The sequence below is a fragment of the Dromiciops gliroides genome, chromosome 4 (assembly GCF_019393635.1).
Source record: "Dromiciops gliroides isolate mDroGli1 chromosome 4, mDroGli1.pri, whole genome shotgun sequence".
NCBI classification, from domain to species: Eukaryota; Metazoa; Chordata; class Mammalia; order Microbiotheria; family Microbiotheriidae; genus Dromiciops; species Dromiciops gliroides.
In genome coordinates, this window is record NC_057864.1 from 198,114,251 (window position 1) to 198,141,915 (window position 27,665).

At 40.9% G+C, this 27,665-nt stretch overlaps 1 protein-coding gene across 7 annotated transcripts in view; it reads right to left on the minus strand.

The window, feature by feature from the left end:
* Nucleotides 1-27,665, minus strand: part of LOC122726615 (SAP30 binding protein) — a 47,841-nt gene that overhangs the window by 17,401 nt on the left and 2,775 nt on the right. For 4 of the 7 annotated variants that reach the window (XM_043964444.1, XM_043964443.1, XM_043964441.1 and 1 more), the window contains exons 3-4: nt 26,529-26,576; nt 539-581 (exon numbers count right to left, since the gene is read on the minus strand). In XM_043964444.1, coding sequence (XP_043820379.1) covers nt 539-581; nt 26,529-26,576 — 91 coding nt within the window. The remainder of the gene's footprint in view (nt 1-538; nt 582-26,528; nt 26,577-27,665) is intronic. The other 3 variants (XM_043964445.1, XM_043964442.1, XM_043964446.1) reach the window with 1 other exon arrangement.

A 27,665-nucleotide genomic window follows, 5' to 3' on the forward strand; every position in this document is an offset into this window, starting at 1 on the left:
TCCATTAACAATGGGGTTCCTCACTCTAAGGCTGTCTGGCATTTTCCCCTTTTAGTGGTATGGCTGGTGCAAGAGGCCACATGCTTACCCTCTGAACAATTTCCAGTACATAAGACTACAGAGGAGGGGAAGGGCAATAAGAAGGGTCTAAGACAGGGGTTCTGGCCCAAGACACAAGGGGAATTGAAGCAAAGAGGAAACATTTTTTGGTTAAATGGGGCTCTGATTCCCCTCCTGACGGAACTGGCAACTAACCAAAGTCTGACAAACTGTTCCATGAATACCACGTTAAAAGAAGAATTGTGCCTTTCATGTCTCACCCATCCTATAAAATTCCAAGTGGAAGGAGAGTATTAAGAGGCTGAATACAAAACTTATCTCTGAGTAGTTGCTTAAGACAGAATAGGAAATATCTGTATCAAGCAGAGGTTTACCCTAAATGGCTAAAACCTAGCTTACTTCTTCTCTAAGCTGTTCTCCGCTCATCCCCAACATAAAATTCCTTATGCCCCACAATGCATATAATAGAAATACATACCAACCAGCTCCTGGGGATCTCGCTTTTCCAGTTCTGAAAACTCCTGCAAGAAAGAAACAAAAACAAGGGAAGATAAGATTTCAGGCTGACATTTCCTCTTACTGCCCATATTAGTGTTCTTTGCTATAGCATAACACTTTCCAAGGAAGGAAAGGAAAGGAAAGTGAGAAATACTACATGGAACACTTTCAGTGAAAAACCAAGCTCCGAGTGGCAAGGCTCATGCCCTAGCAACTATTCCAATGCTTCTTCTCCTTCACCACCTAAGTTGGACGACAAAATACTGCTCTGGCCTGTTAAACATCATGCTTCCAGCAATGACAGATACAAACTTGCATCAAGGAGAAACGACTCAGGTAAGCCTTTCATGACCAATGAAACCAATTTCACTATCACCAGTTTTCTTATCCCCAGGGCTCTTGGGGCAGCCTGCCTGGACTTTCACTACCCTATACAAAACATGTCATTTCATTGCAGCTGGAACCTGGTGAGCCTGCTCAAGAGCACCATTACAGTTACTATAGGCATTAGGATATCGGGAAGGCAAAGACAACAAACAATTCTGTACCAAGAAAGGAGCCACACAATTAAAAGCAGAAAACTGCTCCCAAAGGCGTTTGGTTTTTTGTTTTTAATAAAACGTTTTCTGGCATCACTTTCCACTTTACTGTATCAAGGTGAATTCTCTATCCCAAAGAAGTTTTGAGAGTGAGGAGCACAATCCAAACCCTAAACAACATCAAGTCCTGGCATATCTCCGATGGTGAAAAGTCCATTGCGAAAGCAAGTCCTTCTCTTTATTGGCACTTTTCCTTATCTCCAAGATGGAGAGCACAAACCCAACCTGCAAACCTGGGCTGTTGTTGCACATCCACTTAAGACACAACAGCTGCATGGACACAAAGTGCGCCTCAAAATGCTAACAGAACGGTGGAAAGTGATCCCACAGAAAATAACCAGCCTTTCCTTTGCTCTCTTCCTTTTGTTGGGGGAGGGGAGTTATATAAGAGCTATAGAAATGAGGCCTTCAAGAAGAATCTGCAGTACACCCAGGCACAAGAAGAGATCAATTAGGTTCCAGTTTGGTAGAACAGCAATATGCCAATATGTGCTTCGAATCTCATCCAGGCCAAAATCCGCAGCCGCATCCCCCTCCCCCCGCCCAAAACTATGGCATTATGTTATTGAGACAGCACCATCTGTATCTTACTCCCTTCCTCAAGCCCCATCTCAGGATTCTAAGACAGTCCAAAATTCCCTAGGTCCTCAGAACACTGCTGCTATTCATCCAACCTGAAAAGGCCACAATCCTCATGCCTGGCTGCTTAGCAACAAGACCCTTGCAGCCATATTCCCACTGCCAGTCAGGTGGGCAAATAAAGAACTCTAACTGGGCTGAGATAGGGAAGGGTTGGAAAGCTGCTGTGCCAAGTTCAGGCTGGCATCATAAACCAGCTGCTTCACCAAATGCACCAGTCTCTCTGGGGACTCAACAACAATCTCTTTGTAGCAGAGAATGATGAAGTTAATGTTGAATGGCCAATTGGGAGGGAGCTGTGTGGCTAAGAGACTTCCTTATAAATTGTTCTGGAAGACAGTTTTCTTGGTGTTAAATGTGGGAAAAGACCAGTTAAGTGTATTTCCCTGTATTTATATTCTCTCCCTACTCAGCTATTTGGGAACAGGCCTTGTCCTGGTAGACAACCTCAGGATAGATCAGCTAGCTGCTACTTCCCATCTTTTCCAAGGCATTCCAACCAAAAAGGACAGTCCCAAAAGTAAAATACCTTAGGCAAGATACTGACACTGGAAATTTAAAAAATGCTTATCTACCTTAGAATCACAGGTTAGTCAGTATCACTGACATTTATAGAACATGTTAGGATGTATAAAATACATTATTATATATCATCTCACTTACTCCTCAAAACAATCTTGAATTATTATTCCCATTTTACAGGAAAATGAAGCCATGAGAGATTAACTAGTCATACAGCTAGTACCTGAGGCAAGGCTCACCCAGGTCTATCCTGATTCCCAAGTCCATTACACCATTGTCTCCCTTTGTACACAGAACATCTCAAAGGATAAGAACAGTGGCCAATTCAGCCAATCTGGTACCCAAGGCAAAATCCGCCAAGATTGCTACTTTAATAGCTGTTTGCTTCTGTGGATCTTCTGTCAGGAGGTAGAAGGGGAGGCACCTCTGATCTCTTAAAGCTTCTGAACCGGACAGTCCCTCCTCTCAAGGAGCTCACATGCTAATTGTTTAAGCACTGTTTCATGTCATGAGCATGTTGGGGCCCGTTAAGCTCCAGAGAAATAAAGCTTGTGCATCTTCCATCTTGGGGCCATTTCTACACTCTCTAAGACTACTGAGCTGAGCTGCCCCCCCTCCTTTGCTTTCAATCACCATACCTGAGTATAGGGAAGTCCAGAACAGTGTCACAAGTTGAGCAGTCTAATTATGTGCAATCCATGGTATTAGCCTCTGAGTTATATTCTCCTGGAGCTGGTTCTGTCCTCAAAATACTTATAACTCAGATAAAGGCACAAAAAGTTTTCCTGGTACCCAAGGAGCCAACTCTGTTAGCATCTGGTGTCAGATGCTGCCCTAGGACACCAAATCATAACGTATTTTAGGAAAACCCCATATACATCAATGGACTGATTGTACACTGTAATGAATGCCCGGGGGTGTCAAAACAACCTGTTTCTAAAACAGAGGTGGTTCCATTACTTCAAAGCAGTGATACTAAATGAGCCAAAGCCATGAAAATGAGGTGGAGGCTCCTTCACATCCACTTACACTCAAAATGTCCACGAAATGACAAAGAACTGTCCTCATGGAGGCAAGGTGAGCCTCTTTCAATGGGAATGGCCTCTGTTCAGACTTTTCATTATGGTTCTCAAAAACCAGCCACAAGTATGATTTGGGGGAAAAGGGATACAGAAGGGCAGAAGTGTAGGACAGAAACCATCAAGTAAATTGTATTTGGAATCTCTAGGAATTTAAAAGAAAACAAATGTTTGCCTAACTCTTGTACTCTCTGGACTCTGGCACCAGAAACGACTCCTAAAATAATTACCCACAAGAGTCTTCTTGGAAGTAATAATGCCATCATTCTTAACGGTCTGCATAAATTCAAATTCTTGACACATTCCATTAGCAAAAGAAGTCAGCTTTACAAAACTTCTTATCGATGACACTAGCTGTTTGACCTTGGGCAAGTCACTTAATCCTCTTTGCCCCACAAAAAACCCCCCCAAAACAACAAAAAAACAAAAAAAGGAAAAAACCCCACAAAACTTATCGAGAAAGATTTTCACCCATTTGTTAAAGAAATAGGTAAAGGAGAACAAAGATACATAGAAAAGTTGGTATGTCATCACTCTGCCCTTTTCTTCTACACCCTCAGCCCAGAGCAATCTTTTGGAATGCACTGTGTCTGACTGTCTCAACTTGTACAAATCCATCTGCTTCCAGGTGGATATAATCTGTTGGTCAAAGTAACAAACCTAACCAAGTCCTCTACTCACCAGACAACTGTCTACATAAAGGCTTGTGTCAGTCGTGAGGAATGGAATCCACAGCCTAAAGACAACAAATTGTTATCTGTAAGAACTTTAGCGTCTGTGCCCTTCAGACACAAACATTGCACCATTTGCTAGGGAGACTCAAAACAAGATTGTCAGGCTGCAAAAGGAAAGGAAACCCTGCAGAATGTTGATGAATCTTTAGAAAAGACCACATACGACACATTTTATTGATTGTTTTAGTTATTTCTTCCCTGCCCCACTAATGACTGAATTCTCCCTTGTGATAAAGAAAAATAGCATGAACACTGAAGACAGTGACCCCCGCCCCCCATCTCCCTGCCTGGAGGGAGGTGTGCATCACTCCGTTCTCTAGGTCCTTCCTTGATTCCTCAGTCATTCAGAGTTTAACTCCCTTCAGGTAAACTTTCCATTCATGCCATTGTTGTCCTTGGGCCCACTGTTCTCTTGGCTCTGCTTATTTCATTTTTCATGTCACGGGATTTTTTCTATCTATTATTTCTTTTTTTTCCCTTTTTTTTTTTTGGTGGGGCAATAGGGGTTAAGTGACTTGCCCAGGGTCACACAGCTAGTAAATGTCAAGTGTCTGAGGCCAGATTTGAACTCAGGTACTCCTGAATCCAGGGCCAGTGCTTAATCCACTGTGCCACCTAGCTGCCCCTCTATCTATTATTTCTTATGGCAGAATATTCTGATATGTTGACAAGCCAGAGTTTCTTCAGTCCTTCCTCAATTAACTGGCACCCATTCTGTTCCCGTTCTCTGGCACCACAAGAAGTGCTGTCGTGAGAATTCTGGCACATACCGGACATTTGCTCTATCATGTATCTTTGGTGTATCTGCCCAGGAATGAAGTGGTAGGTCAAAGGGCTGGCAGAGAAGAGTCTCTGATCTCTGAGTTCCAATTTGACAGCTTTATGGGTCCTCCAGAAGTCAGTGGATCAGGACCTCTCTTCCCACAGGCCATCCAATCATCTTTGTCAGTCTACATGGTGTCAGGGGAAACCTTTAAATCATTTTATTTGCATTTCAAATAAATGTGATTTGAAGTGAGTTTATTTTGTTATGAGGCAGCTAGAGTACTGGGCCTAGAGTCAGGAAGACCTGAGTTCACATCCAGCCTCAGACTTATTAGCTCTGTGACCCTGGGCAAGTTACTTAACCTTTGCCTCGGTTGCCTCATTTGTAAAATGGGGATAATAATAGCACCTCCCTCCCAAGGTTGCTGTGAGGATCAAATGAGATCACAAGTATATGGTGCTTTACAAATAAGTACTATGTAAATGCTAATTATTACAATTCCTAAATGAGGAAACTCCTCCTACCAATGAAAATCAGAACCACCTCAACAACATAATTATAGTCTTATAAAATGGTTAAATGACTTGTCCAGGGACACAAGCCAATGTGTATCAGAGGTGGGACATAGTGGCAAGTAATTTGATTGGTAAAGCACTAAATCTATTTATACATTTGGGTCATATTGTATGATTTTTGTTATGTTGGCATGCCCCAACTAAGAACACTGATTCTCTCTCCAATTTCCTAATTCTCCCTAATTGTATAAGGAATGTTTTGTGGTTGTGTTACTCTTGCATAAAATATTTGTGTTAACCTACTAAAATACATGTATTTTGCAGATATTTTGAATGGAATTTTTATCTTTTTTTGCCTTGTTTTTCCTAATGCTACATTTTTGTCCAACATTAGCATTTATTTTGTATATGGCTACTCTGCTGACACTTTTAATCACTTCAATTAGTTTCTTCATAGAATCTGTGGGGTTTTCTAAGTAAATCATCAAGTCATTTGCCAAAGTGGATAATTCTGTCTCCTTTTTACTTCTGTTTATGCCTTTAATTTTATTCATCTTATTATAACAGTTGTTAACATTTCTAGACTTATGTCAAATCATAATGGAGAGAGGAGCAATTTTTGCTTTTTTTTAATTCTCAGGAGAACTTAGATAAAGCTCCAGAACTCACAAACTAAAATTCAATTAAGGCAAGAAGGAAAAAAAAAATCAACTCCCTAATAGAGGGCTGGGAGAGATAGAAAAGAGAGCCAAACAATGTTAAACTGTTAAAAGAAACCAAACTCTGAGGCAATAACCACTCCCTTCTGAGAGTCAGCACTCTTTCACCCACCCTTGGCTTCAGTTAATAGTAACTTAATCACAAAGCTGAACATGCAGCTGCTAAGGCAAGTCAGGCATTCTTCCTCAAGAAAGGGAGGCAACCATCGGACGAGCTGGTAGTGAACTAGTCTCCTGTTTCAGGCCCTTGATCAGCTGTGGAAGAAGCTTCAGAGTGTACCAACCAGGCTATAAAAGACTGAGGGGGGTGGGGGCCTATGTGTTGGTTTCCAGCTCAAAAGCCAGCACAGACACTCCTCTAGCAAACAATCTGAAATCCCTTGATGAAGTTATGACTGGAAAAGAGGAAGGAAATGGAAATAACACAAATCTGTAAAGCTACATGTTAGATGGCTATATTTGAGCTAAGAAAGATTTACTCAGAAGTATGTGGAACTGACTGGGAAGAATGGACTTTTATTTACAGCAACAATACTTGCTAAATTCTTCCTGGAACAAAGCCCATAAAAAACTGTAAAAGGAAAGTCAGGACACAGAAGCTTCTGGTTTCTGCATTCTGCCCAATTCAAATGTCAACTTTTTCTTCTAGCTTTGGGGGCATCAGACACAGAAAAATCATTTTAAACAAAGGGCAAAAGAGCACGGTCCTTTTCTTGGGGAAGGACAGCCATGGTTGGTATTTCTGCTCAATAAGCCCAATTCACAGCTTAGAGCCCTACCCTCTAGATCTCATCTTTGATCTGAATAGCCCATCAGTTACAGGGACTTATATACATACCTCACTTTGTAACACATGTAAAGCACTTTGTAAACATTAAAGTGCTATATGAATGTTGGCTATTCTTCTTCTTCTTGCTAGTTATTGACTATTCCTATCATAGTTTCCAGCCTAAAGTTTGGGGCTACACAGTTATCTTGTCTGCAATGACTGCTATTTAATATCCCCAAACTATTCATGTCTGTTCAACTCAACCTTGTTTTAAAAGGCACAGATTCTAGCTTTCCAGGAGTTTGAGTAACTGAATGAAAGACCTGAGACCATAAGCATATAAATGGAACAGAACTGTGAATAAAGTTGGAATAGCAGCCAATACGCATTTATTAAGTGTCTACTATATGTCAGGCACTGTGCTAAGTGCTGGGGATACAAAGAAAAGTAAAAGACAGTCCCTGACCTCGAGAGGCTCACAGATTAATGGGGGTGACGACATGCCAACAGCTACACAGAAATAAGTTACATACAAGATAAACTGGATATGTCAACAGAGCACAGAATAAAGAAGAAAGGAGAGGTTACCAAGTAATGCTACTAAGCTCAATGCTTTGCTCTTCCTCCTGTACCTAGTGCCTTTACCATTCAATTATGACCTGGAGGGCTCAGGTCATCCCCAGAGGCTACTGGGATGCTGACTTTTGTGATAACTCTTGGAGGACACCCAAACTCTTAAAACAAGATTCTTAGAGGTGGATGTAAATCATCTCAAGTCTCCTTGGTTGCAAAAATGCCTTAGAAGCCCATCATAATTATTATTTCCATTTTATAGAAATATGACTAAGTATATAACTAGTAGGGAATGAACCTGTCAGAGGCTACAATATTCTGTATAAGAACAGAGAATTCAGTTCAGCCAGTCAGTTAGTCAGTGACCAAGCAAATATTAAGCACCTGCTATTTACCAGGCACAGGACAGACAGAAAGACAAAAGACAGTCCCCATTCTCAAGGAGCTAACTAGTTGGGGGAGACATGTGAACAATCATGTACAAACAATATATAGAGGATAAATTGGAGATAATCAGGATTAAAGGGGATCAGGAAAGGCTTCCTGTAGAAGGTGGGATTTTAGCTGGCAATTCAGGGAAGGCAGGAGGCAAAGATGAGGAGAAGGGAAAGAATCCCAGCTTAGTTAGAAAGCCCGAAAATTTTTATTATACAAAGGAGAACCCAGGAGAAAGCCCATCACAAATATATTTCCTTCAGTTGTATCCTGTTGGTCAGTGTTGGAACATTGCCTTGGGCAAACTGCCTGTTAGAGAATGGAAACACTCAATTTATCCAAAAATGGACGGAAGCTGGTGGGGCCACTGTGAATATGACTGAATGTGCCAGTGCTCTCAGACAGGTTAACCACAGGAAGGTTCTACTAAATCAAGGGCACAGCTCTGCATCCAGGGAACATTTTATAGGAAAGGGTTAATTAGAAAGGTCTGCCAAGACAAATCAAGCAAGTCTTTAGAATTAGCCTGGTAGGCAGAAGAAAGGCAAGTAGGGGAAAAAGGAAATGGTTGATTTTTATCTGAAAAAAATCTTACTAAAACAAAGCAGACACCATTAAACACTGTTGTTTGTGTTCTCAGCTACAATGAATATGTTAAAAAGCAAGTTTAATTCAGTATAAATTGAAAACAAGCAAGAAAACAGTTTCTAAAGGGGGCTCTTTGTTGTCTGACTAGGCCAAAGTAATCATACACATGAGGGAAGATTTAGGAACTGTAGTTCCTCAAATGCTACAAAAAAGAAAAAGAAGGCCATAACTCATCCTTCTCTGTTTTACAATCGCCAACAAAAAGTAAAAATAAAGATCATTTCTTAATGACAAGCATGGAATTTACTGTTCACACACTAAGAATCTGGATCAATATTATAAATGATACAGAGAGTCATTTTTTAAAAAAAGCTTCTAACATACTCATGGCTGATATTTCAGGAGGGGTGCTTAGAGTCAGGAAAGGATAAAGCTGACAGCTTTATGAGGCTAAGGACAGGAAAGTCAAGTTTTTGAGAAAAGAAAAATACTGTACAATTATTGTGGGTTTATCTTTGGGGGATGGGGATGGGAGAGTGGTATTGAGAGGGAAAAGGCAGAGGTAACTTATAATGTGTGCCCACCTAATTTCCCCCTTATTTTGATTTGTGGTGTAGTGGAAATAATGTTGGATTTGGAGTTAGGTGGTACAGTGGACAGAATGCCAGGCCTGGAGTCCGGAGGACTCATCTTCCCAAGTTCAAATATGGCCTCAGACACTTCCCAGCTGTGGGACTCTGGGCAAATCACTTAACCCTGCTTGCCTCAGTTTCTTCATCTGTAAAATAAGATGGAAAAGGAAATGACAAACCACTCCAGTCTTTTTTTTTGGGGGGGGGGGTGGGGGGGAGGAGGCAATGAGGATTAAGTGACTTGCCCAGGGTCACACAGCTAGTAAGTGTCAAGTGTCTGAGGCCGGGTTTGAACTCAGGTCCTTCTGAATCCAGGGTCAGTGAGTTATCCACTAAACCACCTAGCTGCCTCTCACTCCAGTCTTTTTGCCAAGAAAACCCCAAATGGGGTCATGGAGAGATGGACACAACTGAAAACAAAGTAAATAACAACTTGTTTCAAATCCTGCCTTACTACCTGTGTGGCCTTGGGCCAGTCACTTAATTTTTCTGTTGTTTTTTGCCTTCAGAACATCTCTCATATATGCCCTGTTTTCTCTTGATATTGCCACCCCCTGGTATAGTAGGCCTCATGCCTAAAATATTGCAATAGCCTGTGGTAGGTCTTCTAGCCTCAAGCCTCTCTCTACTCCACTTCATCCTCTGCTGAGATGCCAAATAGATTTTTTTGGGGGGTGAGGCAATTGGGGTTAAGTGACTTGCCCAGGGTCCCACAGCTAGTAAGTGTCAAGTGTCTGAGGCCAAATTTGAACTCAGGTCCTCCTGAATCCAGGGCCGGTGCTTTATCCACTGTGCCACCTAGCTGCCAAGTCCTACCTTTTCCCAGTCTTCTTAATTCCTGAGATTATCTTTAATTTATCCTGTATATAACTTTTTTGTACACAGTTGTTTGCATGGTTTTCCCCATTAAGACTGTGAAGTCCTTGAGGGCAGGGACTATGCTTTTTGTCTTTCTCTGTATCCCCAGAACTTAGCACAGCATTAGGCACATAGGAGGCATTTGACAGATGCTGCTGACTGACCGGGTTCCATGGCCTTATCTGTAAGGGGGCTGTCCTGGATCAGGGCTTCTTAAACTTTTTCTACTGGTAACCCCCTTTCACCCAAGAAACTTTACATGACCCTGGGTATATAGGCATATCAAATAGGTATACATAATCTTTTACTGTTGCCAAATTTTTCTCAACTTCTCTAAAACTATGATCCTTTAATTGGGATAAAAGTAACTGGGATGCTGGAAAGCTAGAGAAATGTAATTGAGTAGAAGTGTCCCCTGATCATCACTAGCACATTAACATACTTGGCAGAAGATAAATATCAGTATCCTTTAGGTCCTGATCAGGAGCAATTTACCCATGTTCAAAGCTACTAATAGAAACCAACAGGGGCAGCTAGGTGGCGCAGTGGATAGAGTACCGGCCCTGGAGTCAGGAGGACCTAAATTCAAATCCAATCTCAGCCACTTGACACTTACTAGCTATTGTGACCCTGGGCAAGTCACTTAACCCCAATTGCCGCACCAAAAACAAAAAACAAAACAAAACAAAAAAAAGAAAACAAAAAGAAACCAATGCTAAGTATGAGTATGCTAAGTCCAGAAATCAAACACTACTGTTTCACTGGACCAGCCTCCTAACCTCCCCCCAAAAGGAAGACAGCAAGAAGGGAAGAACTTCAGAACACCTAAAGCTTTCTGCATCATGGCATTCTGGAAAGATAAAGCCCAATAAGGGAAAAGGAGGCCAGGCACACCCATGTTAGCAATCTGTGGTATCTGACCCTGAAGGGAAGGAAGTGTGTTGGGGCTTGTCTGTCTGCTGGAGCAAGGATGACTGGGCATGTAGCAGCTCTAGCTGCTGTGACAGACACAACCATTTGAGGGATGAGTGCCTTTCCTCAGACCTGTAGCTCTAAGTTTACTTGGCAGAAATCAAAGCTAAGAGCTGAGGTGAGGGTACCTGTGGGAATGAAGTCAGAGGACAGAATGATTCAGGCAGATTCCCCATCTGTGTGAGATTATTATTTGTGAACATTTCAACCACTAAAAATGGGACACAGGGATCAAGACAACACAATAAGGTATCAGCTTATGATACAATAAACCCTTGTTTTGAACGGGGCAGAACAAAGAGATCCGGACTGGATTTAGTTACAAAATAGATAATAGTTGACAGACTTCTTGCCTATCCACTGCCATCTGTCCCCTACCTTTTCATTCCCTACTCAAATAAAATTATGAGCCAGGCAGATCTTTGGGTTTCATTCTCAGGAGCTGTCATGCCACTTACTTAAGGAATTCTGGTGCCTTTTCAATTCAGCAAGTTGACCAAGTTCTACAATAGCTGACATTTATATAATGTTTTAAAAAGTGCTTCATATACATTATTTGATTTTCACAACCATCTTGGGAGGTATGTCCTATAAAAGATAAATCCCTAAGAATGTCATTGTTAAGAGAAGAAAAATGCCAACAGCTAACAGAATATAGGAGTTAAGGTTACTTAACAGTAGAAATGCCAACCACATGCTGTAAATTGCTAGCCAAAAGCTCACGGTTCACAAGCAAGATATTTAAAAAGTCAAGCAATGGTGCTATCTCTTTGCCCCATCTCTTTACCCCAGAAGCACTTTCCCTTTATAATGTTCCTTGATTAAAAATATTTATAAATCTATAAATCGCTTATTATGTACTGGGTACTAGGAATACAAAGGCAAAAATGAAAAAAATACCTACTCTAAAAAAGCTTACATTTCATCGAGAAAAAATTACACACATACACACAATATGTACAAAAAGTACTTTGTAAAACTTAAAAAATTATATATGTAAATGGAATATAAAATTACTACAAGTAGGGAAGGAGGGCACTAGGAGGTAGGGTGATCAGGAAAATCATATAGGTGAGTAGTATCAAACTGAAGTAGAAAGTGGAGCTACTGAGCCCTACATAAGGATCCCTGTCAGCACATACTGACTTAGAAAGCCACATATTAACATTATCTATGTTCTATTGTAGCTTTACTTATTTTGCTAAATATTTCCTGATTACATTTTTATTTGGTTCCTTGCATGTTCCACAGCTTGGATATAGTTGATACTGCTGGAGCTGTCTTCAAGGAAATCAGGGATTCTCCAAGGCAGAGGTGAGTGAGTACATTCCAGACACTGGGGTGGTTAGTGTGAATGCACAGAGAGAGATGGGAATAATCTAGCTAGACCGTCTGTGGGAAGGGGAATGATGCATAACGAGGCTGAAAAGGTAGGCTGTAATCATGTCCTGGAGGTTTTTACAAGCCAAGTAGAGGAATTTCTATTTAATCCTACAAGTAAAAAGGAGCCCAGAGTTTACTGAGAAGGGGATTGACATGGTAGAAAGACCTGTGCTTAAGAAAACTCTTTGGCAGCAATGTGGAAGATAAGAGTAAAGAGGGACTATGTGTGGGAGACCTGTTTGAAGCTCAGATGAGAGGTGATGAGACCTAAACTAGTGTGGTAACCATATAAATGGAGAGCAGGGAATACATTTAATATAATACGGAGGTAGAAATGTCAAGATTTGACAAATGATTAGAAATGTGAGCTAAGGGAGATTGAGGATTTGAACATGACCAGAATATTGAGAACCTCTGATACTGGAAAAGAGGGTACCGTCGAAGAAATGAGGAAGCTCAAAAGTTGAGTAGGTTAGGGGAAAATAAGTTCTATTTTTATTAAACCGAGTTTGAAATGTCTATGGGACATCTGGTAATTGAAGATGAGAGCTCCAGAGACAAAATGGAGTGGGATGTTAAGATCTGGAAATCATCTGCACAGAAATGACAATCAAATCTCTGACAGCTGAAGAGATCACCAAGTTCAAGAAAGTAGAGAGAAAAGGGTCCAAGACATAGCACTGGGGGTATGCCCACAGTTAAAGGGAAAGGTATGGATGATGATCCAGGAAAGGAAATCAGAATAGAGCAGTAGGAATCAGTAGTGACATGAAAACCCTAAGAAATTATCCAGGAGGAAAGGTTGGTCAACGTATTAAATGCTGTAGAAAGGTCAAGTAGGATGGAGTTTAAGAAAAGGTCAACAGATCTGGCAAATGAGGTGATTAGTCACTTTGGAAAGAGCCATTTCAGCTAACTGATAAGGTTGGAAATTGGATTGCAAAGGTCTAAGAGGTAAGTGGGAGGAGTGAAGGAAATAAGTGTAGATAGTTTTCCCAAGAGTTTGGCTGTGGAAAAGCTAAGGATAATAGCCTGAGGGGATGGCAGGCTCTAATGAAGGGTTTGTTTTTATGATGGAGAAACTGTAGACAGCTGGGAATGAACCAATAGATAAGTCTAGAAAAAGAAAATTGATTGTGGGGGTTATCTGCTAAGAGAAGATGAGAAGGGATGGTGTTAAGAACAGGTGTGTGAGGGACAAGGAATAGGGAGATGAAATGAGAGGGAATTATGATCGGAAAGGAATGTTAGCTTAATCATTGAAATGGAACATTTGTGGATGACTGTGAGAGCTAGAGAGTGCCTACCTCCGTGTGGCTGCGATGGAATGAAAAATTCTATCACAGGATTTGAGAAGTTTGAGGAGCATCAACATACGTTGAAAACGCCTACTATAAAGGCAGCAGGTGGTGGACAGAAGAGAGGAAGTTAGAGAAGCTAGATAGCTAGAAGCTATCAAAGATGATCTGGAAGCTAGTGGACAACAGCCACTGTGATGTGGAATGGGTGACAAATTTTTACAAAGAACTTCAAAGGAAGAGCCTGCTGAATGATGGCAGCAAAGGGAGCGTCTCAGAGTGGTAGTAAGTGTAATAAGCAGTCTAGGCAAAAGGCTTAAATTTATCCTCTTTTCCTACATCCATTTCCAAAATAAAGAGTATGCTATGGTCCCAACAAATCAGTAAATCTTTCATGTATATTTTAATCAACCAATTTGAGGACTTGAAGTCCAAGAAGGAAAAGAGATCTTTCTAGGCAAGATTTTCTGTAGGTAGGGTTTCATGCAAGACAAGAGGTGCCAAATATGCAACATGAAGGGGAAAGGAGTAGATTTATTACTGGTTAAACATCAGTCTTAATTAACAAGGGAAACATTTTAAGAGTTAATGACTCTTCAGTGTGTAATGGCCCAACTGGTTTGGAAGAGCTGGTCCCAAGACTTAATTGTGCTAATGGGGAGTCTTTCCCCCCAACCTTAGCTTAAGAGGGCCTGTGGAGAAAGGAACTGATTGCCTTAGAGCTTCAAGGGATATTCGTTTCAGTCTCCTCATCTACTGTGACTTTCAATAAATGGAAGATAAGGAATCATACCTTTTGACCCAGAATGTTATGTATACCTCAAGGTAAGCCAAATAAACTGCCTAGAAAATATTTTATTTCCATACCAAAGACTTTAATGTTTTAAAGTAGAAATTTCCTTCAAGAGATACCACAATACTGAATTCCTAGCTATATGTTCAGCAGCAGAGGGCAACTCCAGAAGCCCACAGGGCAAAAGAAGATAAAAATTCCAAGTTCACAAAGGACAAGTGAATTATTGTCTTACCCCCTCCCTCCAAGATGTCTGCAACAAAAAACGAGATGATGCCTCTGAATGGAAATAATTGGCATTTTCTCTTCTAATAAAGGTTTCTGAGCAAGGCATACCAAAGTGCTCAATTCTACCCTGATGTTTTTTATTTCATGGAGGCCTCTACAATGCTTGACATATGCTTTGGAGATTCCTTCCCTATACACATGGCAAAACTAAAATTAAAAGGGGAAACCTGAAGTGCTATGAAATTCCACTGAAATACAAGTGAAAGGCCTTCTAAAAATCAGCAGAAAGGTCACCAGTAGCCTCACCAGTCTTCATAGCTTCTAATGACATTTTATAAGCCTGAACCCACTTGAACACAGTAACTTGGAAGATGGTTTTGCTGGGTCAGTTCTGAGCTTTGTACACTGAGAGCCAGGTACCGTGGGGAGCTAGGCCTCCTCTTTAATAAGTCTGCAGGAAGTGGGGGGCCCATGGGTATGGAGCACTGCCCCAATCCAACCTAATTCACAACATCCCATGTCCTTCCTCTGGGCTTTTGACTAGGGAGTTCTCCCACCTCTCTATTCCCTTGATACCTCTGCTCGAAGAATCCCTAGCTTCTTCCCAACCCTGGGGAAATTATTCTGTATAACTGGTATGGATTTTGCATGTAACTATGCATGTACATGTTCCAACCCCTACACCTTCCCTCTCTCATAGAATTCAAGTTCATGGAGGAAAGGCTGCTTTTTGGTCCTGACATGTGCAGCAAGTCTAGCTCAATGCCTTGTACACAGCAGGAGCTTAATGTTTCTTGAATTGCATTTAATATGTGTGAACTATTTCCTCCTTTATTTTCTCTCTTGAACAAATAAAAAGGAAAGTAGCTAGTTAAGAAGATTTATATGCTTCTCATTAGACCATCTAATGATGCTTTTACTCAATGCCATGAACTTTCCCAGAAAACCTATTTTGCCTTTACAGAAGCCTGCTCCTACGAAGAGCATTCATTTCTTAGGTCAGTGTCTCAAGTGTGAAATCTCTTCATTGAGGCCTGATCCTCCCACACTCTCATTCAATTGGTAAAAGTCCATTCCTTTTTGTTTTCCTCTAGCCATCAATCCATTGATTTGTTTTCAAAGGAAGGGAGTGTCAAAGCCAATAAAGGAATGGAAATATCTTCATCCACAGGAACTGTGGCAATAAAGAAGAAAATAAACATGGGAAAATATTACAGGGCAACCAAGGTGAAATGCAGACACTGAGAATGCAGCACAGACAGAGGGAACAACATGGGCTCAGGAGGTAGAAATACAAAGAACAAAAAACAAGATATCAAGCCCCTGTTATTTTTGAACTGAGGACTGGAAGTGAGAACCTCCATTTTAGATTCAGGGATTCTAGGACAGGACTATTCAAAGACAGTGGTTCCCGTTGTTTTGAGCAAGTGAAGAATATGTATAGAAGAGGATATACCCTCAGAAGACATGAATAATAATAACTAAAGGCCAACGACCAGGCTGAAGAGCATTTTTAACTAAGCAAGTGAATGGAATGGTTCAATCGAACTCTCAATTCATTAGGAAGCATTCAGGCTTCTCATGCTTGTATCTCACCTAACAGCCTGAAACTTCCTATCAAGTAGAAATTGAATGTTTTGTCTAGGCCCAACTTTATTCTCTATGGAGCTTTTAGCTGGGGAATATGCTATTATCTACTCTCCAAGACAAAATTCCAAATGAGAATGAGGATTCAGGGATGATCTTAATCAGAAGTGATACTATAACCATTCCTAATGAAAGAACCAATCCAATGTCCATAGCATACATGTGGACACAAAACTTCCAGTCATAAGACAGGTTGACTTTATGTATAATTTTGCTTATTCTACCTTTAATAACAATCATAGTTAACATTTACATAGCATAACATTTCCTCCTCATAACAATGCTATGAAATGAGAATACAGGCATTATCCTCACTTTACAGATGAAAGAAATGTGGGCTCAGAGAAGTTATTACATTTTTTTTAAGTTAAAGATTTAAGGAAGATCATAAGTAGAATATTTTTTAAGCACACATTGAAAAGTCAAAGTAGGAAAGTTACTGCCACCTTGTGGAAGGGAGGTGTAACACTCTTTAATATACATTTCTCAGGAAGTTACATTTTATTAGTAGTAGGAATAGGCCACTTAAGGATGAGCTCCAAACCACAAGGAAAAGGTGGTTACGATATAAAGAGACAGAGATAGGGAGAGGGGCTACACTTACCAGTGAGGAAATTTGCTGACAATGCTGGTCAGCACCTGTGAGTTACTTAGAGAAGGGCTTAAATTTTTTGCTAGAGAAATTTTTATGCGACCCTGGGTATACAGATATGTAAAACAGGTATACATAGCACCTTTTATTGTTGCCAAATTTTTAGTAACCCCCACAATCAGACTCCATAAGCAGTCAAAACCCACAGTTTAAGAAACTAGGACCTAGAGAAGAGGTTTCAAAGTGTGGCTTATGCATGTAGCATGAGTGGGGGCTGAATCAGATTAACAAAATAAAAATATAAAACAGATGATACTGGGGCGGCTAGGTGGCACAGTGAATAAAGCACTGGCCCTGGATTCAGGAGTACCTGAGTTCAGATCCGGCCTCAGACACTTGACATTTACTAGCTGTGTGACCTGGGCAAGTCACTTAACCCCCACTGCCCTGCCAAAAAACCCCCCAAAAACAGATAATACTAACACATAGTTTTATAAGTCAATATGCAGGATCCTTATACAAGGTGTAGTGGCTCCCTTTCTATCAAGTTTGGCACCAGCAGTCTAGAGTTCTGAGGGGTTCAGTGACTTCGAGGTCACATCACACAGCCAGTATGTAGCTGAGGACTTCTGCCTCTGAAGATGGTTCTCTATCCATTATACCACAGTCTCTTCAAGGTATAAAACTGACTCCAAACGCTAGCTAAAATAATTCCAAATGTGTCACAAACAAAATGTTCATCTGGGAGTCTTGAGGCAGAGAGAGTTAGGGTCACACATTTGTCTGGCTTGGGGTAGACAGTTAGCAGAGGTCAAAATCAACCAGGAGGTTTTCAACAAGGGGACACTGGAGATGACTCTGGACCCTAGGCTAGTGCTGCCTGGAGTGACAGAGAAAAGCCAGGAGCAGCTGCTTCAGGACATGTGCACTGTGGTCACAACCACCACAAACTGTAGATTCTGTAATGCCAGGTCTCTGCGGACCTCCTTACGGCCAGCATGAAGCCTGCATGGATACAAGAGTGCCATTACAGGCACTGTTCTGCAGGGTCACCCATGTCCTCGACCCCATGACGAAGCAGGAGAAAGAAATATGAGTGACTCATACCTCCTCCCAGGATAGCAAAGAACAGAAACTACTGATAGCCACCAATGAAGGGCTCTACTCTGGGGCCCAGTTCCAGCAATGCTTCACCGCTATCCAGCACACTTCAAGATATATCTTTTATTTCCAATTCTCCTTCTCCCAGTGAAAATATTCAAGATCTGAGCTGGACCAAGAGCTGGACACTTTCTAAGAACCCCCCAGAGGCTGCATGCTGCGTTTAAGTCAGAGAACTGAGGTTGGACTTGACTGGTACTTTCTAGCTACACCTCTAGGTGTAAAACCTCACAGTTTTTCTAGAACTTGGTTTCCTCCTTTATGGAAAGAAAAAGTGTACTAGGTGACCCCTAATTTCCCTTTCCAGCTCTACATACACAATCCCTCTGTTCTTCCCTAGTCACTGGACACTTTCTTTGGAAGCCCTTAAAAAAAATTAACAAACCCCTACAGAAAAAACAAACAAAACAAAATAAAAGTACAAGGCCTAAAACAGGTTTGTCTTTCACAGCAGACTTTCCATGCTGATTTCAAGGGTTGCTTTCTCCTAAAACTTTCTGTTGAGCTGTCTAAAAAAAAAAAAAGTGGATAAAAACCAGTGGATTGCGTTCCACAATTCAGAGATTCAGTCTTAAATGCAAATGCCTTGTTGAAATACATAGATTGTAGCTCATTCACAAGAAAATATTATCACTAAATATATAAATTAATGCTATCAGATCTGCAAATTTATATGGAAGAATGGGGAAAGACCCCATGAAAAAATGTCAGGGTTAGCAATATTTTCTTCTCTTATCAATATGAAACTGTGCCTATAGCAATTTTCAGGTATAAAAAAAGGCTGTTCTCAGAATTTCCTATCTTCTTTTATCTAGGACATGTTCTGTAGCTCTAGGTTGCCCTCGACCAGCACTTATGGGCTCCATCAATATATTTCAATGCTAAGAGTGGCCCATGGCTAAATTAATTTGGGAAACTGTAGGTTAGCATAGGGTGATATTAATGAAATAGAAGATGGCTTACCACAAAGAGGAGAAATTAGTACAAAAAGGAAAAGCTGGATTGGTTCTGGTCACTTTTAGCAACATATAGAGAAAGCAAGGCTATGTGGTAGTGGGACGGAGTTCTCCTGGGAACATACACTGTGGTTGAGCCATGCTGGATGGAAAACACTAATATGGGCTGGGAAGAAATTTCTGCCACCCAGGAAGATGGGGAGGGTGAGAAAAATCAACATACTAGCTAGACACCAAAACTGATATAGCCCTTTTTTCTAGGGAAGGGTGAATTAATCTCCTTTGGCTAGCATACTTTCTTCTCCTATTCTCTGAATCTTTGTGATTCAGATTCAGGGGTGAAGGCTGCCTTTCCCCTTTCCCCTTTCTCCTGTTAGCACTGCATAAGACTCATCTACTTCAGGCATAACCCTTCTACTCTGCCCCCCCCACCTCCTCCCATTGCATTATCTGCAACAAGGTTCTATTGTTTGGTTTTTTTGGGGGGGAGTGGGGCAATGAGGGTTAAGTGACTTGCCCAGGGTCACACAGCTAGTAGGTGTCAAGTGTCTGAGACTGGATTTGAACTCAGGTCCTCCTGAATCCAAGGCCGGTGCTCTATCTACTATGCCACCTAGCGGCTCCCACAAGGTTCTACAGTTAACAAATGGTCTTTCATATTCAATTTCTTCCTTTGATACTTCAATTGATCTTGTACTCAGGGGAACCTGGCTTCCCTCAAGATCCTACATTCCTGATCACCCTCTCCAGTGCTGAAGAGACCTTCTCTTGTGCTTCTCAACACACCAGGCAGGAAGAGGACATGGCAATTCTCTGATTATCATCAAGCCCATTTCCAGACCCCCTCAGCCTCACATGGCAATTTCTCTCTGTCTCTCTATCACTCTTTGCAGATTCTAGTGGTTTATCTATCAGCACCCAGTCCATTTTCCCTCCCTGAGGAATCCAGCATTTGGATTGCAGATGTCCTCAATACTTGGGGATTTCACTATACATGTAGATGTCCCCTCATCTAATGTGGCCTACCAATTAATTCATCAACCTCAGTAACTCTTATGTTTTACACATCGACTCCACCTCTGAACTTCATGGGTTCTATGGACAGGGGAAGAGATCATGACCAAACAAGGAATAAAAAAGATCACAAAAGGGGCAGCTAGGTGGCGCAGTGGATAAAGCACCGGCCCTGGATTCAGGAGTTCCTGAGTTCAAATCCGGTCTCAGACACTTGATACTTACTGGCTGTGTGACCCTGGGCAAGTCACTTAACCCCCATTGCCCCACAAAAAAACAAACAAACAAACAAACAAAAGATCACAAAAGAAAAAATGGACAATCTTGATTATATAAAATCAAAAAGCCAATGAAACAAAACCAATGAAATAAAAAAAAAAATCCAACAAGAAAAAGAGGTAACTGGGGAAAAAACTGTACCATGTTTGACTGATAATGATCTCATTCCCAAGAAATATAAGGAACTGATTCAGATCTTTAAGAAACATTATCCAATTAATAAATGGTCAAAGAACATGAATAGGGAGTTTTCCATGGGAGAAATCCAAGCTATCAATGACCATATAAAAATATTCCAAATAACTAATAATTAGAGAAAGACAAATTAAAGCAACTCTAAAGTTTCACCTCGCAAACGATCAGATGGGTAAAGGTAACAAGAAAAGAAAATGACAAATGTGGGAGGAGTTTCAGGAAAACAGGTACATTGATGTGCTGTTGCGGGAGCAGCAAATTGGTATGACTATTATGGAAAGTGATTTGGAGCTATGCCAAAATATTACCAAATTGTGCATACCCTTTAACCTAGCGATACAATTAATTCCTAGGCCTACCAGTACGCCAAAGAAGGTCTTCTTTGCTGTTTAGAGGAAAAGGACCGATAAAGCAAAAATATTTATAGCAGCTCCTTGTGTAATAGCAAAGAAATGGAAATTTAAGGGAGTACATGTCAGTTGGGAAATAGATGAAAAAATTATGGTATATGAATGCAACAAAATACCATTGTGCCTTAAGAAATGAAGGTAGGGATGGTTTCAGTGAAACTTGGGAAGACTTATATGAAATGATACAGAGTGAAATGAGTGGAGCCAAGAGAACAATTTACATAATTACAAGAACACTGTAAAAACAATATTGAAAACCTTAAGAATTATATTAAAGCAAGGACCACTCATGATTCCACAGACTCCATGCTACCACGCGAGGCTACCCACTTCCTGATTTAGAAGTGGACTCTGGAGAGGTACAGAAAGAGAAATGTTTTGCACATGGTCAATGCAGGATTTTGTTTGTCTCTAGGTTTTCATTAAGAGTTTGTTTGTTTTTCTTTTTCAATGGTGAGGGAGTGAGAGGAAGAGAATTTTGATTTGTTAAAAAAAAATTGACTTGACAAATCATATCCTTTACCTTATCAAATCATCCACCTATGTAGTTCAGAATGGAAACTCCCCTGACCACAACCTCCTGCCCAGGTCTCTCCCAAACCTAATATTTTTCCTCACAAAACCCACAGCCATTCCATTCCACCATCTTTGCTCTGGCCTCACATTCTCCCTTTCAACATCTTTTACTTGTTCATTATATGTGTGTACACATCTCCCTGATGAGATCTAAGCTCTCTGAGAATAGGCCTTGTTTCATTTTTTGTCTTTATATACTCTCACCTAGTACAGTGCCTGGCACAAAGTAAGCACTTAATAAGGACTTGTTGATGACGCTCCACTCTGGAATCACCACCTTCTTAGAGGATGTTTCCAAACTGATGTCCCACAGGCAGTTAAGCCCAGACCATAAGCTCTGTCAAGGCAGAAGATAAGTCTAATTTACTTTTGCATAGTCTTATCACTTAGAACATACTTCCTAAGAGTTAGGCAACTAAGTAATTGTGGAAGTGAATTATTATAATTGACTTCCTTGGGTTTTAACTTATTTTAAAGCCATAACCCAGTCTCCTAGAGGCCTTTTCTTCAGAAGAAATGTTGGCTCTTTTCTTCTTTATTCTGCAAACACACAGACTTATCTGGCTTACCAGATACCTGAGTATACAAGTCGGCTGTGGCACTATTCTCTTCAGTAACATTTTAAGTGAGTTGAAGAATGTTTCTTGGACCTGGGTCCCTCACAAAAGGTGGGATGTTTTAGGGAGGTTCAGCTAGCACAGTTATCCTAGATCCTATCAGATCACTATAAAGCAGGGTTATCTTAGTTAACCTTTTATGTGTCACAGGCCCCTCTGGCAGTCTGATGAAGCCTATGGACTCCTTATGATGATAATGTTTTTAAATGCACAAAATACGTATGATTACAAAGGAAACAAATGATATTGAAATATAATTAAACAAGTTATCAGGTGACAGCTAGGTGGCACAGTGGATAAAGCACTGGCCCTAGATTCAGGAGGACCTGAGTTCAAATCTGGCCTCAGACATTTGACACTTTCTAGCTGTGTGACCCTGGGCAAGTCATTTAACCCTCATTGCCCCTCCCTTCTCCCACAAAAAGAAGTTATCAGACCCCAAGTTAAGAATCCCTGCGGTAAAGGATAAAGCTAGTTTTATAGAAAGTCTTGACGATTGTTCTCCCATGTTCTAGTATTGGAAATAAAGTTATCCCTTCCACATGGCGACTTTCCCCAATGAAGTTTTCATACATTGTGAGTTGGCATAAGAAATTAAATGGGAATTTGGGGGAAGTTTTGCAGAAGTGACAGATGACACAGAAAAAGTTCAGAACTCAAATACATAAAATATATATAGTATTGTATAATATCAACATATTTTATCTTTTAACACTATAATAATTTAGACTTCTTCTCTGGTACAAAGGGCCAGGGGTAGCTAGGTGGCACGGTAGATAGAGCACCGGCCCTGGAGTCAGGAGTACCTGAGTTCAAATCCGGCCTCAGACACTTAACTAGCTGTGTGACCCTGGGCAAGTCACTTAACCCCAATTACCTCACTAAAAAAAAACAAAAAACAAAGGGCCAAAAAACTTTACATGGATTTCCCAGATCAAAGAGGTGCCACACCTTTAACCCCTGCAATGTGGAAGGGATAACTGTAGTTTCTTTTTAACTTGAGAGAGGAAAAAAAGAGTCCATCTCCTTGTTGCTCTTTAAGATGCCCCTAGAGAACCCTCTCAGTTAAGGACTTTGTTTCATACTTCACTGAAAAAATTAAGGCTATTTGCCAAGAGTTCTCCCTTCTTCTCTCCTTATCTCACAGCATTCAAACATTTTCTTCCACTATCTCTTCTTTACTCCAATACTAGGTGAAGAAATGATCCCTCTTTTTCCCAAGGCCAACCTTCCAAGTGAGTCCTTGATTCCATCCCTTCTAGTTTTCCCTAGCACATCACTGCTCCTACTTTCAGCCTTACTCTCTAATCTTCAACCTTTACCTATTGACTTCCTCCCTAGGGCCTGCAAACACATTCATGTCTTCCTCATCCTTAATCCATACTTGGATTCTACCACCTCCAATGGCTACTGTCCTGTATCTTTCCTTCCTTTAGTGGTAGTTTAGCTACTTTGAGAAAGCTATCCACATTAGGTGTCTGCAACCAGGCTTCCAGCCTCATCATTCAACTGAAACTGCCCTGTCCAAAGTTATCAATGATCTCTCTTTTTTGGGGAGGTGAGGCAATTGGGGTAAAGTAACTTGCCCAGGGTCACACAGCTAGTAAGTGTCAAGTGTCAGAGGCTGGATTTGAACTCAGGTCCTCCTGACTCCAAGGCTGGTGCTCTATCCACTGCACCACCCAGGTGTCCCTCAATGATCTTTTAACTGCCTGATCTAATGGCCTTTTCTTAATCCTTATCCTTCCTGACTTCTCTACAATAATTCATACAGTCCATCACCTTATCCTCCTTAGGTTTTTGTGACACTGTGCTCCCCAGTTCTCTTTCTGTTTATCCTGCTGCTTCTTCCCAGTCTCCTTTGCTGCATCTTCACCTACATTATGCCCACTGACTGTGGGTGTTCCCCAAGACTCTGTCCCTCTACTCTTTTTGCTCTTTATCAGGTAAAGGTTCTAAGATTGAGGTTCTTAACCTGGGGTCCATAGATAAATTTCAGGGAGGCCATCAACTAGAATGGAAAAAAATTTACATCTGTATTTTCACTAACCTCTAATTAAAACTGAACTTTTTCCATAATCATGATTTTTTAAAAAAACCAACATCATTATAAAATAAGGCCTATAGGTTTCGGACTGCCAAGAGTCCAAAATATGAAAAAGTTTAAGAACGTGCTATCCCATACTATCTTTTTTTTTTTTTTGGTGAGGCAATTGGGGTTAAGTGACTTGCCCAGGGTCACACAGCTAGTAAGTGTTAAGTGTCTGAGACTGGATTTGAATTCAGGTACTCCTGACTCCAGGGCCGGTACTCTATCCACTGCGCCACCTAGCTGCCCCTATCCCATACTATCTTACTTAGTGATCACATCAGCTCCTAAAAATTCAGTTGTCATCTCTATGCAGATGACTCCCTACCCTTCTACCTGTGCTCCAGTAGTGCATCACCAACTACCTTTTTTATGACTCACAATAATCATCTTGAGGTCAACATGTCTAAAATAGAATTCGTTTATCTTTCCCCCTAAATCTTTCCCTGTCCTAAAGCTCTGTTGCTGTGGGGTACCACCATCCTCCCTGTCACCCAGGTTAACCTGGTGTTACCCTTCGGTTTCTCACTGGCACTAACCCGTTACAATTTCTACCTTTAGCTTTCTCCTGTGTTTCCTCTCTGACCACATAGCCGCCACCCAAGCTCAGGCTCTCATCTCTCAGCTAGACCACTACAGTAGCTTTCTAAGTGGTCTTCCTGCTTTGAGTCTGTCTCTCCTCCAATGAATTCTCCAGTTGGCTGCCAAACCAATTTTCCTAAAAATATAAATCTTCTGATGTCACCTCTGTGATCTATATGGGGGGGGAGGGGGAAAGGAACATTGATTAAGTGCCCACTTAGTGCCGGGCATTGTGCGAAGTATTTTGCAAATATCATCTCATTTGATAATAACTGAGTTCTAGTAACTGTTATTTCCAGGATCAAATGTAAATCTGATTTGGCATTTAAAGCTCTTAATTACCTGGCACTTACCCACCTTCCCAGGCTTCTTATGTTTTTCTGCCATTATTTACTTTACATACAATATAGTAATCTTAGCCTTCTTGCTGTTCCTGACATGAGCTCTTCACTGGTTGTCCCATATGCCTAGTGTGCACTCCCTCCTCACCTCTTCTTCGCTGCCATCAAGCTAAATCTCCTGTATTTAGTCAGATGTGTAAACCTATGTACCTAGTTATTTACATGTTGTCTTCTGCATTTGAATGTGAGCCCCTTTGGGGCAGTGACTGTTGTTGCTTTTCTTTGTATCCTACCTATGAGCCACAGTGCCTGGCACACAGTAAGCACTTAAATAAATGTTTGTTTATTGATGGACAAAAGAATGTTTCTCCTCACAAGTACCCTTCTGCTAACTCAGAATAAAAAGTCAATGAATCACAGTAAGAGAAGCCAAAGAGTTCTAAGGGGGAAAAAGTTTCATATTAGGGATGATTTAATAGGAAAAGACAAATTATGATGAAAAAGTTATGCTTTCAAGAGAATAATTCCACAAGGTAGAGGTTTAAAAGCATTTCACAGAAGTAGCAGGGTTTATAATTTGTATCTGCTACAGAGGAGTTACAAATCCTCTCAGCATTTGGCCAGACATCCTACACGAAGACTGGGTTATGAACAAAACCAAGATCACTTTGTAACCAGTAGACACTTCTAAAGATTGTTTTTGGAACTTGTTCGTTGTTGGTTTTTTGTCCTTTGTTCTCAAAAAGGACCATGATATCAGGAAGGTGATGTCATGACTTGCAAGTGAATTGGATTGAAGTGAGGGAGGGCTATGGATTATTTTTGGAACTTGTAAATCAGTCAGTTAACAAGTGAATTAACACACTGATAGAGTGGTGATACCTGCTAAGACCTCACAGTTTAAAGTTATACTTCATAAGGTCTACTTTCCGCAGAATTCTCTTTGGTGCCGAATACTTCTGAAGTTGACACTTGGCCAATGCCGAGCTGCTGAATACAAGGTGGACAGCCTGGCACCACCATCTTTATAAGGGATCCTAGAAATATGCTCACTGGCAGATGACTTAGCTACCAGAGAACTCTTGTCCTATTCTATTGCCACAAACCTGAAGAAGAGCATATTTCTAGGTGTTCTGCTGGACTAAGACTGGATCTCTCTCTCTCTAAGCTCTGTGCTACTCAAGTCTGATACAGAAGCCAAGGCTAGAAGCCCAATATGTCTCAAGGCTTATTCTTGGCCCCTAAGTTGAACTAGTGTTCTTACCAAACAAATTAAACCAATTTTATCCCAAAGTATTTATAAGTTCTTCTACTGTATATGTTAGTGGGGCAAAAAACTGCTCAGATACTGAGCCATAATGTTAGCTTTGTTTATATCCAGCCACCCCACCACAGCAAACACCAAATACCTTTAGGTCATCAGCCTCAGGTTTTTCAGTCTCTGAATCGTCATCTTCCTACAAGACAAGAATTTACAGGATTAAGCTTAAAAGAGCGGGCCTGGTGGTTCCCACATGCATAACTAGGGGCTGGAGGTCAGCAGCCCAGTTACCCAGCCTGAGTCTCCCCACCAATAACAGCCCCTCCCCTACTATATTACCCAAAGCTAAATAAAGAAGACAGAAAGATACTCAGAAAATAAGAACATCAGTATCTGAAGGTCCACAAAGGTAGCTCAGAGATGTAAGTCCATGTTACCATAGAAACATCCAAGAGATTCAAAACTACATACATAAAATGAAGAAAAGCTGAAAGATGCTTTGGAAAGGCATAAGACCTGGCCCACTAAGTGAAACTAGCTTTGGTTTATCTAGGAAACTTACATTATTTCTAATGGTTCAAGTAGCTACTTATAATTTTATTTGTGTCCTAGTTCTTAACAAAAATACATTCAACTTGGGCCTACCATAACATCTTTCATTGCAAAATTGTTGTGGGATCCACATACAGTTAAATTCCAACACCTCAATCAACTAAAACAATAGCAACACAAGATGTAGGGACTCTGAAGCATAGAGTGGCTACATTATGTAAATGCTCAAAAGTTCGCACCCAAATATCTTGCCTTCTTGTTTGGTGAGCACACTCCTCTCTACACAGGTCCGTCACAGATCCAACCTACTTAGCTTTGTTCCTCAAGAGAGGAACCATACAGAAACGGCCATGTGGGCAGGACGCTGTTCCAAGCATGTGCCAGTAACACAGATACAAAGTGACCAGTTGTCAGACATACATCCAAGGGTTCAGCCAGTGAGATGGTTTTCATAGATCAGTGGTAAGAACAGACAATACACCTCTTGGGTCAGCACAGCTGCTGCTTCAGTTCCCACCAAAAGTAGGATGCTCCCAGCACACATAGCAAAGAATACCAGCTAAATGCTCGGACAAAATCCACATGGCTTCACCTAAGCTTGCCTTCTTCAGTCAGAGCCACGCTTTGCAAAAAATCTTAGACAAAGACAACAATCCAGGTGTTGAGACAAATATCACACAAGAGGACTTGAACAGACTAAACTCTCATTGTTTTGCCAACTGTTCTTTAAGAT